Source organism: Hyalella azteca, unplaced genomic scaffold (assembly GCF_000764305.2).
Source record: "Hyalella azteca isolate HAZT.00-mixed unplaced genomic scaffold, Hazt_2.0.2 contig2181, whole genome shotgun sequence".
NCBI lineage: Eukaryota > Metazoa > Arthropoda > Malacostraca > Amphipoda > Hyalellidae > Hyalella > Hyalella azteca.
In genome coordinates, this window is record NW_025932465.1 from 1 (window position 1) to 16,317 (window position 16,317).

At 38.3% G+C, this 16,317-nt stretch overlaps 1 protein-coding gene and 1 long non-coding RNA gene across 3 annotated transcripts in view; both read right to left on the bottom strand.

The window, feature by feature from the left end:
• Window positions 1-19: 19 nt before the first annotated feature.
• Window positions 20-3,948, bottom strand: LOC108672654 (zinc finger protein 853). Its single transcript, XM_047885486.1, has 4 exons — window positions 3,454-3,948; window positions 3,000-3,064; window positions 2,391-2,652; window positions 20-853 (listed from the first exon to the last, which is right to left on the bottom strand). Exons 1-3 carry the CDS (start codon window positions 3,892-3,894, stop codon window positions 2,406-2,408), a joined length of 753 nt encoding a protein of 250 aa, XP_047741442.1. The 5' UTR covers window positions 3,895-3,948; the 3' UTR covers window positions 20-853; window positions 2,391-2,405.
• A 52-nt stretch (window positions 3,949-4,000) lies between these two features.
• The window catches only part of LOC125179491, a 13,648-nt gene continuing 1,331 nt past the window's right edge, over window positions 4,001-16,317 (bottom strand). Inside the window, exons 2-3 of one of the 2 annotated variants that reach the window (XR_007157284.1) lie at window positions 4,670-4,780; window positions 4,001-4,091 (exon numbers count right to left, since the gene is read on the bottom strand). This is a non-coding gene — a long non-coding RNA (uncharacterized LOC125179491). Of the gene's footprint in view, window positions 4,095-4,669; window positions 4,781-16,317 lie in introns of both variants that reach the window. The other variant, XR_007157283.1, reaches the window with a different exon arrangement.

The window sequence follows — 16,317 nt, forward strand, 5'->3', positions numbered from 1 at the left end:
AATTTGCAGGCAACATTAAACTATCTATAAGTTATTATGATGTACACACTATTATTATCCCAAATTATAAACCAATATTCTGCTCATCCACATTTCAGCATTAATTTCTGAAGCAGGGAAAATCTTAGATATTCAAATTTAGATGTATGAGTAAAATGCAATACAAGTAGACAATAAATCGAAAGCAATTGCTGACAGCATCAATTCAACACACCAGAAATTCGCCAGCATGCATTCACCAAATCGGAACGCGTTGCCCACGATCAAAGCGCCTGGCATCAAATCAGCCCACGATCAAACCGCCCGGATTCAAACCAGCCCACGATCAAACCGCATGGCATCATATCAGCTCAAGATCAAACAGCCTTGCCTCGTATCAGCCCAAGATCAAATGCCCCAGGATCGAACAGGACAGCAAGAACAGTTGCGGCGCAACAAAGAGCTGGACACTATGAATGATGGATGTGTACCTGTACCTAAAATTTATTTCGTTCAAATGATAAAAAACAAGTATCGTGTCTGGAGTGTGTCTGGAAACACACACTGTATCAAGCTAAGTAATCTCAACATGTTTTGAGCTGCTAGGAACGAATTTTGATTCAAGAATATTAACGGGACAAGAGTGAATTGAAGATGCCACATTCGGGGAGAGGTTCGTATAACAACATTGTAGTGATGAGGAGAGATTGGCTGGAGACGTTACGATGATGGAAGAGCTGTTGTAGACCTGCTGCTGCTGCAGAGCGCTGCTTGACACACTGATGGGCAGCGCCGTACCACGAGTAAGATCACCGGGAGCACAGGGAGCTTCGGAGATCACAGAACCGACCATGGACTGGGGCGAGGGATCGGGCTGCGGAAAATTATGAGCTTATTAGCATTTCCCAGGCAGTATGGTGGCTGAATTCAGGCTATATAAATAAATAAGCAGCTCGTATATTCATGCTAGGTCATCACCTAACTTGAGATAAACAACACAACCGTGTTAGTAAAATACTTAATAATAAATGATGCTACTTGAAGTCTTAATGAACATCAGCACCTAACAATGGTCAGGTGCTACGATGTATCATTTCATGACATGCAAAACTGAGCTGAACTACAAGTTATAAGGAAACAGATAGATCTTCCTTTCACCAATCACGTGACTTAAGGAGCCGTCATCCCTAAACCAGTTTTTCAGCTAAAATTACGTAACCAAATCAACAACGGCTAAATTGTTGTTATAGAAAGTTGAAGATTAGTATCCTTTTGTTTTGAAAAGTACCGTGACCAGGCTTATGTTTCTGCCTAATTACAAGCGTTTTCTTATACAAATACACATTTCTATCCTAGATCATAAACAAAAGCTAACGATCTCTGGACGACATGATTGCGCAATTCATTTGTGATGCTGTGGTGCCACTCCTTGATGCCCTCTGAGAGACGCACTGTCACTACCAAGCAACCAGGCACCTGCCTTAGGATGGTTGGGTAAATTCAATCAAGACTCAGCAATATTTGGAGTTATTGCGCCATGCAACCCCTAATTAAACCTGTAACTTTTGTGCTACTATGCTACCAGGCACCTGCCTAGGATGGTTGGGTAAAATGAACTAAGACTCTGCATTACTTGGAGCTATTATGCCATGCAACCACTAATTAAACCAGAACAATGGGCCTGTATGAGGCTACCTCAGTAGGTTTATTTGGTTTGAGGAGGGTTATAATTTTGCCAGTTTTCCAGATTGATGGTATAATGCAGCGGGCGTATGAAAAGTTTGCCATGTTTGTTAGCGTGGTGATGCCATGTCGGCCTAGGTACTTGAGATGAAAATTAGAGATGTTGTCTGGCCCTATGGCAGATGAGTTTTTGAGCTGTTATATGACGCGTGTGGTATCACATGTTGTGGCAAGGACTAAGTGTTTCAAGTGGAAATTTGTGCTTGCGTCTGTGGATTTGTCTGTCTGGTCTGTGCTTGGGCAGATGACTGATGCTTGCATAGTGGTTTATTAATATATTGGACTGTTGTTGGTGTGAAGGGATGTAGTCCGAGGTGGTAATTTATGAGTGGGATGGGGTGAGGCCACTGTTGGAGTTGGTGAGACTGCAGGTTGTTCTATATAGTTTTGATGAGTATAGGCCTAAGTACACATGTCAGCTTAAGTACACGTAGCATATAAAGTACACATAGCATCCAAAGTACACGTAGCATCCAAAGTACATGTAGCATCTAAAGTACACGTAGCATTTAAAGTACACATAGCATTTAAAGTACACATAAAAGCGCAAGTGCACGTAGCGGCCAATTTCTTTTCAGTGATTGGTGGGTTTAACTTGAAAAGCCGTCAGTGATTGGCTGACAGAGTTAGGAGCTCGTAAAGTTTTTGATAATACGAACCCTGTTTACCTTCACACGCCGGCCTCACATCCTGCTCCTGGACGGACGACGACGGCCGTCTTCTCTCCTCTCCCGCGAGCCGCTCCTCGAACGGTCCCTGTCATTATTACCATCACGGTCTCTTGCTTCGTCTCTTCTGTCGCCGCTCCTCGAACGGTTCCTGTCATTATTGCCATCACGGTCTCTTGCTTCGTCTCTTCTGTCGCCGCGACTTCGGTCCTTCCGACCGTCCCGGTCTCTGTCAACGTTGCTGTCTCCTTGCCGGTGTGCCCTGCTCATGAAATCCCTTTATGGCCTCAACTAAACTTGGGTAATTTAGTGGGTCTCAATAAAAAAGTATTATTAATTACATGGTGTTTTACAAATCTGGATCATACAATTTTCATTTCATCGGGAAACATTTTCTTGATATAACTTTACCATTCTGGATTATATTATGAATGAGTTTTTGATCAACAATTGTCTTTCATGATGAAGAGAATAAATGCGCGACATAAGGCCGCCTCACGGAGGGAGCACTGGCAGGTTTTCAGACAATGTGCACTTCTGTGCATATTTTCTCTTATTTCTGAACGTATTAATTTGTTAAAATAACACTTATTGAAGAATTTGTTGCACCTTTCTGTGGGGTAGTGGCCGTTGTCTCGCCTGTTCTGTTGCTGCACTGCGCTTGACTTCATCGCCTGCAACAAACAATTTTTTATGTGGATAACATAATCTGGAGACACTTGTCCAAACATAACATGTTATCTGGTGAACATAACCCATGAACAAGAATGTCAAACAAGAATATTTAATATGGACAACATAATCTGGAGACACTTGTACAAACCTGACATGTTATCTGGTAAACATAACCGGTGAACATAAGTGTGGAACAAGAATATTTAATTTGAAGTGGTAATTGTGTACCCATCACATGGACACATACAGGGGACAAGAATGGCTCTGGAATAAGATATTTTGCATTTCTATGAAGTCAGAAACTAAAATGACCGATGTATGTAGCCAAAATAAATATATTGATAAATCTGCTGCTTCTGATATCTGTGTGGGCACCAGGTCTTATTACCTGATCATGACGGTCTGCCAATTCCCGTTTTACTTGCTCCAATTGTAACTGCTGCAGCTCCTGTTGTTGAAGCTCTTGTTTTAGCAGCCTAATCTGTTGTTGTTGCTGCAGCTCCAGTTGTTGTTGTTGTAACCGAAGCAGCTCCCAATCTCGTTTCCACTCCTGTTGTATCTGTTCAATCTCATGCTGCTCCAGCTCTTGTTTTTGCTGCTTTATCCGTTGTTGTTGACGCAACTCCAGTTGTTTTTGTTGTAACTGATGCAGCTCCCAATCTAGTTTCCACTCCTGTTGTAACTGTTCAATCTGATGCTGCTCTAGCTCTTGTTCTAGCTGCTCAATCTGTTGTTGTTGCTGCAGCTCCAGTCGTTGTTGTTGTAACTGCTGCAGCTCCCAATGTTGTTTCAGCTGTTGTTCTAGCTGCTTAATCTGTTGTTGCTGCATCTGTTGTTTCAACTGCTGCAGCTTTTGTTGTTGCAGCTGCTGTATTAGTTGTTGTTGCTGTTGTGTCTGTTGTTGTATCTGATGCAGCTGTTGTTGTTGCTGCTGCTGCTGTTGTATTATCTGCTGCAGCTGTTGCTTTATCTGCTGCAGCTGTTGTGGTATTATCTGCTGCCGCTGCGGCATCTGATTCAAATAATCTGCTGAGATGAAGAGCATTTACTATTCACTCACTATTGGGCAATTTTTAAAACAAAGGACTTATTTCTTATATATATATATATATATATATTGCTATACATTGGTAATTCCGCGACAGTGATTAGTCGACGTTTTTCAATTAGTTATTCAATGTAATAGAACCTTTCCTGGCTGGACCTAACCTTAGTAAAATTGTAAAAAAGTTTCTAAAGAAACATTTTTTACACTTCTTACCCTAATTCTAACCCTAACTTAACGAGATTTTTGTTAATTAGCATGTCGCATAATGGCGTTCATCTTTTTTTGTGTCGCACTATTAGCAAAAATTAATCATATCTAGATTCCGGGACATTGGTACATACCGAGACAGTAATTGCGCGACATTTTGTCGCACAATATGCCAAAAATGTCGCGCTATTCGAAAACTCTTAACAAACGTGTCGCACAATAACCCAAATTATACAAATATATATATTTATCACTATATATGTTCATAACAACACAGCCAAAACAGAAGTATATTGAGACAAAATAGAACAGTTGAATAGCAATGCAGTTGAGGTAGCACTGGACTTACACATTATGGAGCCAAGCCAGGCAAGTAACAGCTTCTCTGCAGGATCAAATGGAGCTTTTGTAAAAATTTTGGTCCTCTCACAAGACTAAACTAACATTTCTAATTATGAGTCTGAAGAGAGAAGAGCACAAGTGAGTAAATGTCCTATGAATAAATTATTTAAATAACATGGATACCAGCATCATTAATAGATATTCAATATACAAGGGGCATCCAGAAAGTAGTACCTGTTTGGGAATTGAAAAAAGGAAGTAAATATTAACAAATGTAAACATATAATAACATTTCAAAAACGTCAGTGCTTCATCCATACGCTTGGTTTTGTGTTCATCAGGAAGCATGTGAGGGACCCACCTCGCACAAATTTTTGAATAATGCAGATGGTCTTTCACAATTTCATGAATAATTGTTCGAGAAACTCGGGGAAATGTTCAACAATTTCCTCAACCATAACTTGCCAATCATTCCTAACGACTTTAATGATTGAGTTCACCAGTTCGTCTGTAATGACTGAAGGCCATCCTAAACACTCATCATCATGGGTATTCTCCCTCCCCAAGTTGAAGTTTCAACACCAGTGGCAAACAGACAATTCATACATAACATTGTCTCCATACACCTTCTTTAATTGACTATGAATGTCACAAGCGCCAACATTTCATGCATTGAGAAATTTAATAACAACCCTAACCTAACAACTGGCTGAGTTCTCTATTTTCTTAAACATGATTACACACTCATAGCAATAACACACTCAGTGCTAGCAACACAAAACGTTACACAGAGGCAGCATACACTTAACTGAAAGTGTCCAAACTGCACATGTGGCTATTTGTTTTGCTAGTGCTCCATACAACGCAAATGGGTACTACTTTCCGGATGCTTCTCATAATTTTGAAGTAAATCAGGAAATTAAAATGAACTGGTTTCTAGAAAATCTCTTGTTTGCTAGTGGCCACTATTTGTGGATTCTAGAATATTTAACATAATTTGCCAAAAATTATGGCCTGTGATGTTTAAAAAACTACCTGCAATTTGCAGGTAAAAATGTTTACCTATTTCACTTCTCATGAACTAGAAATGAAAAGTAAAAAATCACAAGATTTTTCAATATCAATATACTTTTGAATGATTTGATAAACCCAATCCACATTTGAACCTGAATATATAAGTTAAAAAAGCATCTTGCGTAGATTATTTCCATCTAATATCAAGTATTAGGGGAAATTGATATTAGATGGGGCAATTGAAAAGTGGCTTAAACTTGTCTTCATGAGGAGTTGTATTGAAATGTATATATTGGCTCCATTGTCATCCATGAGCCACTGACGAAGATGTAATTTAATAAATTTCGGAAATAATGTATACTCGTATCTTCATTGAAATGATCTAGAAAAGTATGATAGTCCATTAATTTATGTTGTGTATGTCTGTATATACCATCAAACAGGGTAATAAGGGACGGGCGGGTAAATCGGGACAGTCATCCCACATTTGGTAGAAATGTTGTTGAAGCTAAACTAATCAAAATATTGCAAAACTAAAAAATAGTGACAAAGTTTAACATTTTTACTATCTATGTAGCACAAGACAAGTTAAGAAATCATGCATTCACTACCTCTAGAAAATCCCTGACAAAAAGTGTGAAAGGTGAAATTTTACAAACGTACCTCTGCTAAGGTCTGTATCAAAAATATATTTGCCACATTAAAAAATTTTACTTACATAAAAGTTGCACACGGGTGTTGGCTTAAAAACGTGATTGATGGAATTTGCATGTCTCATTAAAAAAATAACTGGTAGCCATTTCCGCACGATGGGGTAATAAAGGACACCCCCCAGGGTAATAAGGGACACCCCTAAAAACGAATTTACAGTAGAACCTCAGCTAGCAAAGGCTCCAGTTAACCAAAAAAATCAATTAACAACAAAAACTTTTGATTACATTTACCTCTCTCAGCAAAAAAATTCATTTACTGAAAAATTAATGCAGCATCGGTCATCACAAAATTGTGCATAGAATGGCATAGATTGAATTGTGTACCAGACAACATAGAATGAAAAGTAATTAACCTAAACTAGGATTTATTTCTCCAAAAAATATTATGGTTGTCACTGAAATATTCCTTTCCATTTCAGGTATGTTTTTACGATCTTTTTTGTTATAGTGAATTCACTTGACCCAATTAAGGGGATCAACCTGGCTAAAATCAATCAATTTTGGCTTTTCCGGTTTTTCTACTCATCTTAAAGCTGGAATTCTGCTCTTTCAAATGGTACCACTGCCATCTCTCTACGTGAATATTTACGTTCATGACGGCTCTTTAAACGGAGGCGGGTGGGAGAGTTCTTTAAGAAATTAGATACAAAGTAAATAAATGCTGAAATCTTTGAATATAGTTTCTACCTGAGTTGTGCTGCAGTTACTTGCTTATGACTACATAAATAGCAGTATCTGGCAACTGGCTTCAGTCACCCTCCTAACTTCGTACGGAGAGGTGCGCTACAAGTTGCTGCTGGCTTCCTTGAGTGGACTAAGCTTCAGAAGCCAGCAGTTCGGAAGCCTTGCTACATTGAGTGCCTATTTTGAGGCGCGCGGGACTTTGTCGCGCTCTCCTCAACATTCACACTTATTGTCACGGAAAACCTATCTCCTCCTAGAGTTTTCAAGCTACAGCAATGAGACATATACCGTTCGATTTGTTAAGACCAGGCCTATCGACTCCATCATTCCTTTTTTTGAATTTCGGTCTGGTTCGTTTTTTATATGGGGAAGAAGGGGGCGGGGAGGGGGTGAAAAATGTAAAAATGTGTAAAAATGGGAAAAAACGTCATAAAAAAAAAACTAGGTGGAAATGAAAAAAAGGAATGATAGAGTCGATAGATATGGTCTTTACAAATCGAATGATACGTGTCTCGATGTTGTAGGATGATATTTGTGGGAGGAGATAGATTTTCTGAAGTACTTTGAAGTACCCCTTTTTAGCCGTTTTCTATGAATTTCACGTTTTCTATCAATTTTTTCGAAAAATTCATAGGAGCAAAATGTTTTTATTTTCACATTTTACTTATGTATGTGAAGTTTCATGACAATCGGATAATAACTGTAGAAGTTTTCAAAATGCCAGGTCGATCCCCTTAAAATGGTGTAAAATTACAAGCCATCCTGTAAGCTCAAAGATACAGAAGAAATGCGTCATGGCTTCCTATATGAAGCTTGCAGTGGACAAGGTCGTAGTAAATGCATAATGGCATGTCCATGGATACAGTAATATGACATCAATAATACAATAATGTATGGATATGGTAATATCATATCAATAATGGAAAAACAAGTAAAAAACACAGAAAATTTTTATTTATTCTGCATCTACAAACGAAAAGGACTTCACAGTACTGTTAGTAATAGATGAGTACCCTTTGCAGGCTTTAAACGTTTTAAAATTGAGTTTCATTTCAAGTGTCCCAGATTACCCTGTTCCCAGGGGTAATTAAAAATGTAAAAACAACCTGATTTCTGGAATCTGGTAAGTACCGTAGCTGGTTTAACTAATGCTCCTATTACAACGGATATAATAAGAATATTCCTCCAACTGGTGTATGGGTATCCATGAGAAAATTCAGTTGATTAGGAAAAACATCTGGCCCTACCAAATTGCAAAAAAATTGGTAGAGATACAATTACTCCTAAGAACAGTTAGCAAATCATATTCCAAATATTTAGCTTTCTATATTGTGCGAGAGAGGTTTATGGTCCTAGAATGTTTAGTCTGGAGACTACAGAGCTTAAAGCATCCAGAAAAAGTGCAAATTCAAGTCAAAATTTGATTGCTAGTTGGCAAAGCTTCTTGATGGCCAGGAGTCGGTTGAGAGACTTAAGGCTCTCGTTAAAAAGACTGGCTCTACACCAATCACTCCTAAATGTCAAATACAGTGGGGGGAAATAAATATTCGTACACTTGAAAAATCGTATTTTAATGTATGTAAGTACGCAAACTTAGCAGGAAAAGTGATTTAAATTATGTATAGAGACGCATAGTATTCAAAAATACTATCAAAAGAAATTAAATCTCAATGCAACAAAAAACAATGCAACATGTTCACTTTTCGGGATCCTGTTAAGTTTGTGTACATACATACATTAAAATACGATTTTTCAAGTGTACGAATATTTATTTCCCCCCACTGTAAATGCATTCACAAGAACTAGCTCTCTAGATTTATTGACATTTGGAGGATGTATAAAACTGTTTATTCAACACACAAGTCATGAATACAGGGGTTGCAGGAGGTCAAGTTATCCAAGGGGTGACAAAGCATGGTTTAAGCAAGAAAAATGACAATTATAGTAATAAAGGGCAAGACTAACATGAACAGGTAATAAGCATCAAGCATTAATTTATATACTGGCATGAATTTAGAGAAAAATTTTCAAAATTTTGGGAAAAAATAACAATGGTAACACAGGTAATGAAATGAAATGGACTATACTAACATAATGGAGCACAGGGATGGGATTAGCTAGCAGAGGTGAAGTTGAGTCTGGCAAATGATAATTTCGGTATCGCACGTGGGAGCTGTTCACGTGGTTAGTACATGCAAGGTAGCTGAGTTTGACTGGGTAGTTATGGTTCATTTATTCGAATATTGCGCTGCCGGTGATGCTGGTAACCAATGTAGTTTTCTGCACCCAATTGTAGAGAAAACTACATTGGTTTTCTGCACAATTGTGTGGTTTAGCACTTCGTAATAAATTGCACTGTCATCAAACTTGTATTGCCTGCGAATAATTTACCTGTGCGGCCCGTTCAGATATGCAGCTCTGACCAGTCAAAACTACTGACCGCCGCTCCAGCGATTCAACCCTCGGCCTAAGGCCCTTGCTATAAAGCGTCATCAGGGCTAGTCGTATCCTGGTTGCCAGAATTGCCGTCAGTAGTCACAGGGATTTTTGGCGTTTTTGGCGCAAGAAACACGTTTTTTCACGTTTCTCCCACGTTTTTGGCGCAAGAAACAACAACAACAACAACAACAAGTTGAGTCTGGCAATATTGTAATTCAAGCAGGCTTAGTCAAATCAGTGTGCCATGCAAAAACCAATGAAATTCCATCAAATTAACCAGAAAAATTGGCCACTAAATGCATGGAAGGCAGACTTGCTAGATTTAGGCTTCATGAACTCTGACTCAGCTTAAATATTACACCAAGAGAAACTGGAAAGACGATTAAAAGATGCACAGGACACTTGAAGGCAAACAAAATAAAACATGACAAAAGGGGTACAAAGTTATAAGGCACAATTAATGAATTAAATTAAGGTACATCATTCAGGAATCTTTTAATAATTTCCCTAAGCCTTTGAGGCCCTCTTCAACATTGGTTCAACATTGTAAAATAGACATATACCAAGACCAATGTTGCTTCAATGTTGAAATAAGGTTGCTTCATGTGGTTTCGAATGTTGGTCATATATTGACGTTGATATAATGTTGAATTTTGGTTGACCAAACTTTCAAATTGAAATTAATCAATACTCAACATAGTTTCAATGCCAGAAACCTGCTGGGTGGTCTGGTCACAGTGGTATGACATAGATGTAAAATCAGGAACTGGTGTGGTTTGTGCATTTGTATGACATAGACATGACATAAGGAACTGGTGCAATCTCCTCTGTGGTATGGTGTAGATGTGACATCAGGAACTGGTGTTGTCTCCTCAGTTGCTTGACATAGATGTGATGTCAGGAAATGGTGTTGTCTCCTTAGGTGGTGTACATAGATGTGACGTCAGGAACTGGCGAGGCCTCAGTGGTATGACCTTGTCATAAGGAACAGTTGTGCCTTCATTATTAAGATGTTTCAGCTCATGGATACAAAAATACTGTCTATATAAATAGGTGAAGTCAAGATGAGATAAGAACAATCAAAGGTATGAATACATGATTAGTACACTGCAGAGTGTTGGTTTCACCTTTTAAATCAAGTTGACAAAGGATTATAAATAGTGAAAATAAATCATGGTACACTAAGACTTGAAATAGGTCTAGTGAAGAATGTCAACCTGAAACATTTGGTCATAGCCTTTGCTGAAGTTTGATAATACATAACATGAGCCCTTACCAATTTCTACTGCTACACATTGACCAAAATCAGGCTCTAACTCCTAGCATCAAATTGTGCAAAGATTTCCCTTTTTGCACATGATGGTTTATATTTTCATTTAACTTGTACCATTAGACATGATTTCTTTAGTCATACAAATATATGTTAACATCAAAAATTCTAAATGACAATTTGATTTTAGAAGTTCTAAAAATGTCTCAAATTTTACTCAGGACATACCGTAAAATGGGGTTACTTTGACTCCCAGGGTTACTTTGACCACTTCCACTTTTCGTTTTTTTTAACAAAAACCCTCAAAACTCAAAAACTATTTGACATGGAAAAATTTTGTCAATACTGAGGCTATGTAACACAATAGAAAGATTTAAAAAGTTTGCATATCTAATGGGTTAAAAAATTTAAAATGTGACCCACAAAAAAGAGCTATTATTCAAAGCCTTTCACAGTAGGTACCCCCTCCAATTTTTTAATTTTTTGGTAAAATAACTCCAGGTTTTGATGCATTGTAGTAGAACTCTTCTAGTTACATATGCAAATGACAAATTTTAGGAAGGTGTCATGGTTTGCAAATGGGGGTGTCACCCCCCAATGGGGGAACTCTGACTACCTAATGGCAGCCATGACAAGGTAACATTGACCAGCTTGGAAATTAAGTTAAAATTATCATAGGTACGTATATAACATATTTTATGTTTGATACACCTATTAATGTTTTTTCTTTATGTTTCAGACTCTACAGTCTTATATATGGTAATTTTAACTTAATTCCCAAACCAGTCAATGTTTCCCCATCACGGCTGCCATTAGGTGGTCACATTTTGCCCACTGAGGGGGGGGGGCCGCCCCCAATTTGCAAACTATGACACTTTCTTAAAATTTGTCATTTGCATATGTAACTAGAAGAGTTCTACTACAATGCACCAAAACCCTGAGTTATTTGGAATTATTTTATCAAAAAATAAAATTGATTTTACCAACCAGTCAAAGAAACCCCAAGAGCTGGGGTAACAAAGACCATCACTTTTTTTGAAATTACATCAAACTATGAGAGGCAGGAGCCAGCAATTTACGGTGATTGAAGCTAGAGTATAGACCTGTATTTTGTACGTTTCAATTTAGGTTTAACTTATCTAGTAAAAAAATTACATTTTGAAAAAAAGTGGTCAAAGTTACCCCATTTTACAGTATTATTGTTACTGCCAAACGGTAAATAAAGTTACTAAATTCCTACAAGTAATCTTTTCAGAGTGGGATGTTCCTACAAATAAAGGTTAATCACACTCCAAATTCTAGCATCTAGCATTCTGTACCAAAGTTCTTCAAGCTTTGTGCACATAATTTTCTTAACAATGCAAAGTATTCATTAGTACTGTAAAAAATGCTTTTTCCATTATTGTTACACATTCCTGTTAGACAATTGAATGCAACATCTCTACATCATTGCTAACGGGAATACCTGCTCTTTGCTACTCATGCTCTTCAGATACATAAACATACCTGCATCCTCCAAGGTATCATGATCTTCCAAAAACTGCATTTGAATTCCATAGATTATAAAAAATTGTTCATGATGCACATCATGTGTCTTATTCAATATATCACCTTAATTTGTTTACAATATTTGGTAAAATATTCTTTGGACTGTACAATCAGAAATTGTACCCAGAACAGTTTATCATTAATATAAAACAATTTTACACAAACCTCACACTTAAGGCAGTTCAGGTTAGGTTAACATAACCAAAAGCTTCTTCCATCATATATATGAACTTCGGACAAGTGTGTCAGGGATAGCCTACTTTAATAAATCACACACTTCCAGCAGCAATATAGCTTAATGAATTGGATGGCAGCATTAAAGAAAAAATGTGAAGATATTTCTTATAAATACTACAAACTATCTCCATTAGTAGAGCTTGATACTCCTGTAACATGAAACAAATTTACCACATGGATTTATCAAGGTAGGCAATGTATGGTGGTTTAAAAACACAACTGCAGCTTCAGCAAATGACTGAACCATGTTGTTGCTGCTGTTGTTATTATAGCTCTTATTGCTGATGTTTTAGATCTTGCTGCTGCTGGTGTTGTTGTAGATCTCTTTGCTGCTTGTGTTGTTACTGTAGCTCTTGCTGTTGTTGCTGTAGCTCTTGCTGTTGTTGCTATAGCTCTTGTTGCTGCTGGTGATGCTGAAGTTCTCATTGCAGCTGTTGTTGTAGCTCTTGTTGCTGCTGTTGTTGTTGTAGATCTTGTTACTGCTGTTGATGGCCAGTCATACCAAAAGAAGCAGCAGAATTTGCAGTCAGATTGTTTTTATTTTGTTGTTCATATAACGTATCTTGAGAGGCTTACAAGTCAGACAGTCAGGACATGTACAATTATTCCATTGCAAACTGATCTTTCAACATGAAATGCAGTGTAGGATGAGGCCTGGCAAATCGTCATGTGAGACAAGACGTTCTTCATGGTCTAGCATGTTGTAATGAATGGAACATCCAACACATGCTGGCATACTGCAGTCCTTACTTAGGCTCCTTGAAATCCAAAAAATATGGTCTATAGTATCAATCAGAGAAGGTTAATATTGTGTATGAAATATAAAAATAACAAAATTTAGAGCTTCAAAAGTCTGACCTTTTTGAAGCTCTGCTTGTGCTAGTATTATGCAATTAAATTTGATTATTACCTCAATTAATCTTGCATTGCCAGAGTAGTGATTTTGAATAATAGCTTACAAAACTTTTGTTCACATGCAACTTCCACATCCATTGCCTTTGCGGATAAAATACCAACCACATTGAAGGAAATGGTACCACACAGCAATTGTATTGGTGGGTTTAACTGGTAGTAAAATTACTCAATGGTGTGGCACCATTGCCTTCAAAATCACCAATCCGAAATGAAAATATAACTAAAATGAGCAATTGTACTCAACTGGCACAAAACCATGTTTCATTCACCAAGGGTCATTATACCATCAACCAGGACTACTCAGAACAGTCCTCCAACACGGCGTAAAACTGTTTTAGTAGCAAAACTAATTGGAATATTGCAAAACTAAATATAGTGGCATAAGCGTCAACATTTTTCCTATCTATGTAATATAAAAGAAGTTCAAAAATACTACATTTACTAGCTTAGAAAAATTCCTAAAAGAATGGTGAGAAACAATATTTTGAAAAGTTACTTCTGCTATGGTCTGCAGTAAAAAAAATATTTGCCATATTAAAAAATTTTGCTTAGAAAAAAGTGTCAGCATGAAAACTTTATTTGCAGAATTTACATACCTCAATCCAAAAAATGGCGGCCATTTCTGCACGGCGGGGCTACTTGGGACACCCCCCTCCCCTGGGGCCATTCGAAACACCCCCAAAAATGCGTTCACAGCATAACCTTGGTTAGCAAAGACTCCAGTAATAAGAATTCTCATTTCATAGCCAGAATTGTGCACCGGGCAACATAGAATGAAAAATACATTACCTAAACGATGATCTATTTCTCCAAAAATATTATGTATGTCTCTAAATGATCCCTTTATTTTTCAGGTTTTATGATCTTTTTCTCTTATAGAAAATTCACTTGAGCCTATTAAAATGGTGAGACATTATAAGCCCACAGAAAAACTCATACGAAGGAAATTGCATTCAACTGCTGATATCAAGCTGGCAGTGGACAGTGTCATTGTTGATGGCATGTCCATTAGAGATGTAGCGCAAATGCATAATGTGCCTCTAAATACGCTGCAAAGATATGTCAGACAACGCAGGACTGCAGGGAATGCAACTCATGACTTTCTTCATATGGGGGCACCCAATATCACTTCTTGTGCATGAAGAAAGGATCATCACCCAAAACCTAGTTGTTTTGGCTGATTAAGGGTGCCCTCTGACCCATCTTGAGATACAAATGATTGTAAGGGACTTCTTGAATAAGAGTGGCAGGAATATCACCACCTTCAAAAACAATCTGTCTGGTATCGACTGGGTTAATAATTTTATTGCCCGATACAAGCACTTGCTCTCTACGAGAATGTGTCACAATATCAAAAAAAAGGGCAGAGATCTCAAGTGAAGTCATTAGCAAGTTTTTTGACAACATTGCCCATGTGCTGCAAGGCGTGCCTAACACGAATATCAGAAACTACGATGAGACAAATTTCACCAACAACCCTGGGAAGTCCCAGATGATCTTCAGGCGAGGGATGAAATACCCTGAGAGGGTGATGAATTTCAGGAAGACCAGCTATTCAGTGATGTTTGCAGGTACTGCTTCATCCACCTTATGTTGCTTATAAAGGTATCAGATTGCAAGAGGCAGGGACCGAAGGAGGCCCTCATGGCTGTCGCTACAATGTCAGTAAAAGTGGCTGGTTCGATGCTGACATGTTTTATGATTGGTTTAAAACTCTTCTGCCGCCCTTCTGTAAGAATTTGGAAGGTCACAAAGTGTTAATTGGAGATAACCTCTCCTCTCATCTGCACCAGGATGTAATTCAACTTTGCAATGCAAACAATACAAGCTTTGTCTTTTTGCCATCCAATGAAACGCATCTATTGCAGCCCCTGGATGTGGTTTCCTATGTGCCATTGAAAAGGAAATGGCACAAGACCCTTACAAATTGGAAGAAAACTTTTGGCAAGAACATTGCAACACTCCCAAAAGACTGGTTTCCATGCCTCCACTCAAACCTCTTGCACTCAATCAACAATGAAGTCAAACACAATATGAGTATGGGCTTTCAAGCCACAGGATTGTGCCCACTTGACAAGGAGCGCGTGCTCAGAAAACTTCACAGAGAAACCACGCAAGAAGATATTGAAAATACAAGGAACTTTGTTTTGGATGCTGTGCTGGAGAAACTCCTAGAAATCCGCTCACCGCCCACTGAAGCCGATGCCCGATAATGCACCCAAATGAAGAATTCGATACCAACCTTTTATGTTTTCTGGACGTTTCAGAAAATTATCTAGCAATTAGTTCAATCGAGAAATGAACTTTTCTGTGACCCATATATGTTGGTGCGACTAAATTTTTCTAAGTGAATATAAAAATTGTATATGTGAAATTAAAAGTTTTCTCGACGTTTCAGATGATTTGCAGCCTTTTATTTTTTTGAACCTGGTCCGCCTGTCCAGTCCGGGTCCGGGTTTTAGTCACTCGGTCCGGGTCCGGCGGACCGGTCCGGGTCCAGGTTTTAGTCAGTACCTTTCGGATAAGCATCAAAGGTCTGCAAGAAAAGCCTCCAGTTAGCCATGTGATAATGGTGGAGAGTCGGGGTAAGTGTGGGGGGAAGAAGATGCTGGGGATAGTAAGGCAGGGAAACAATGACGCGAGGTTAATGTCTTGTGGACTCAATGTGGAGCTAGTATGGAATATATCTACTTGGCGAGCCGCGACTGAATTTTTCAAGCCGTGGTTTTATGGATTTGCCAGCCGTGATTCCATTTCTACGAGCCTTGATTCTATTTCACCGAGCCGTGAATTCCATATCTCGGCCATGAAAAGCCATTTACGAGGTGCGAATGC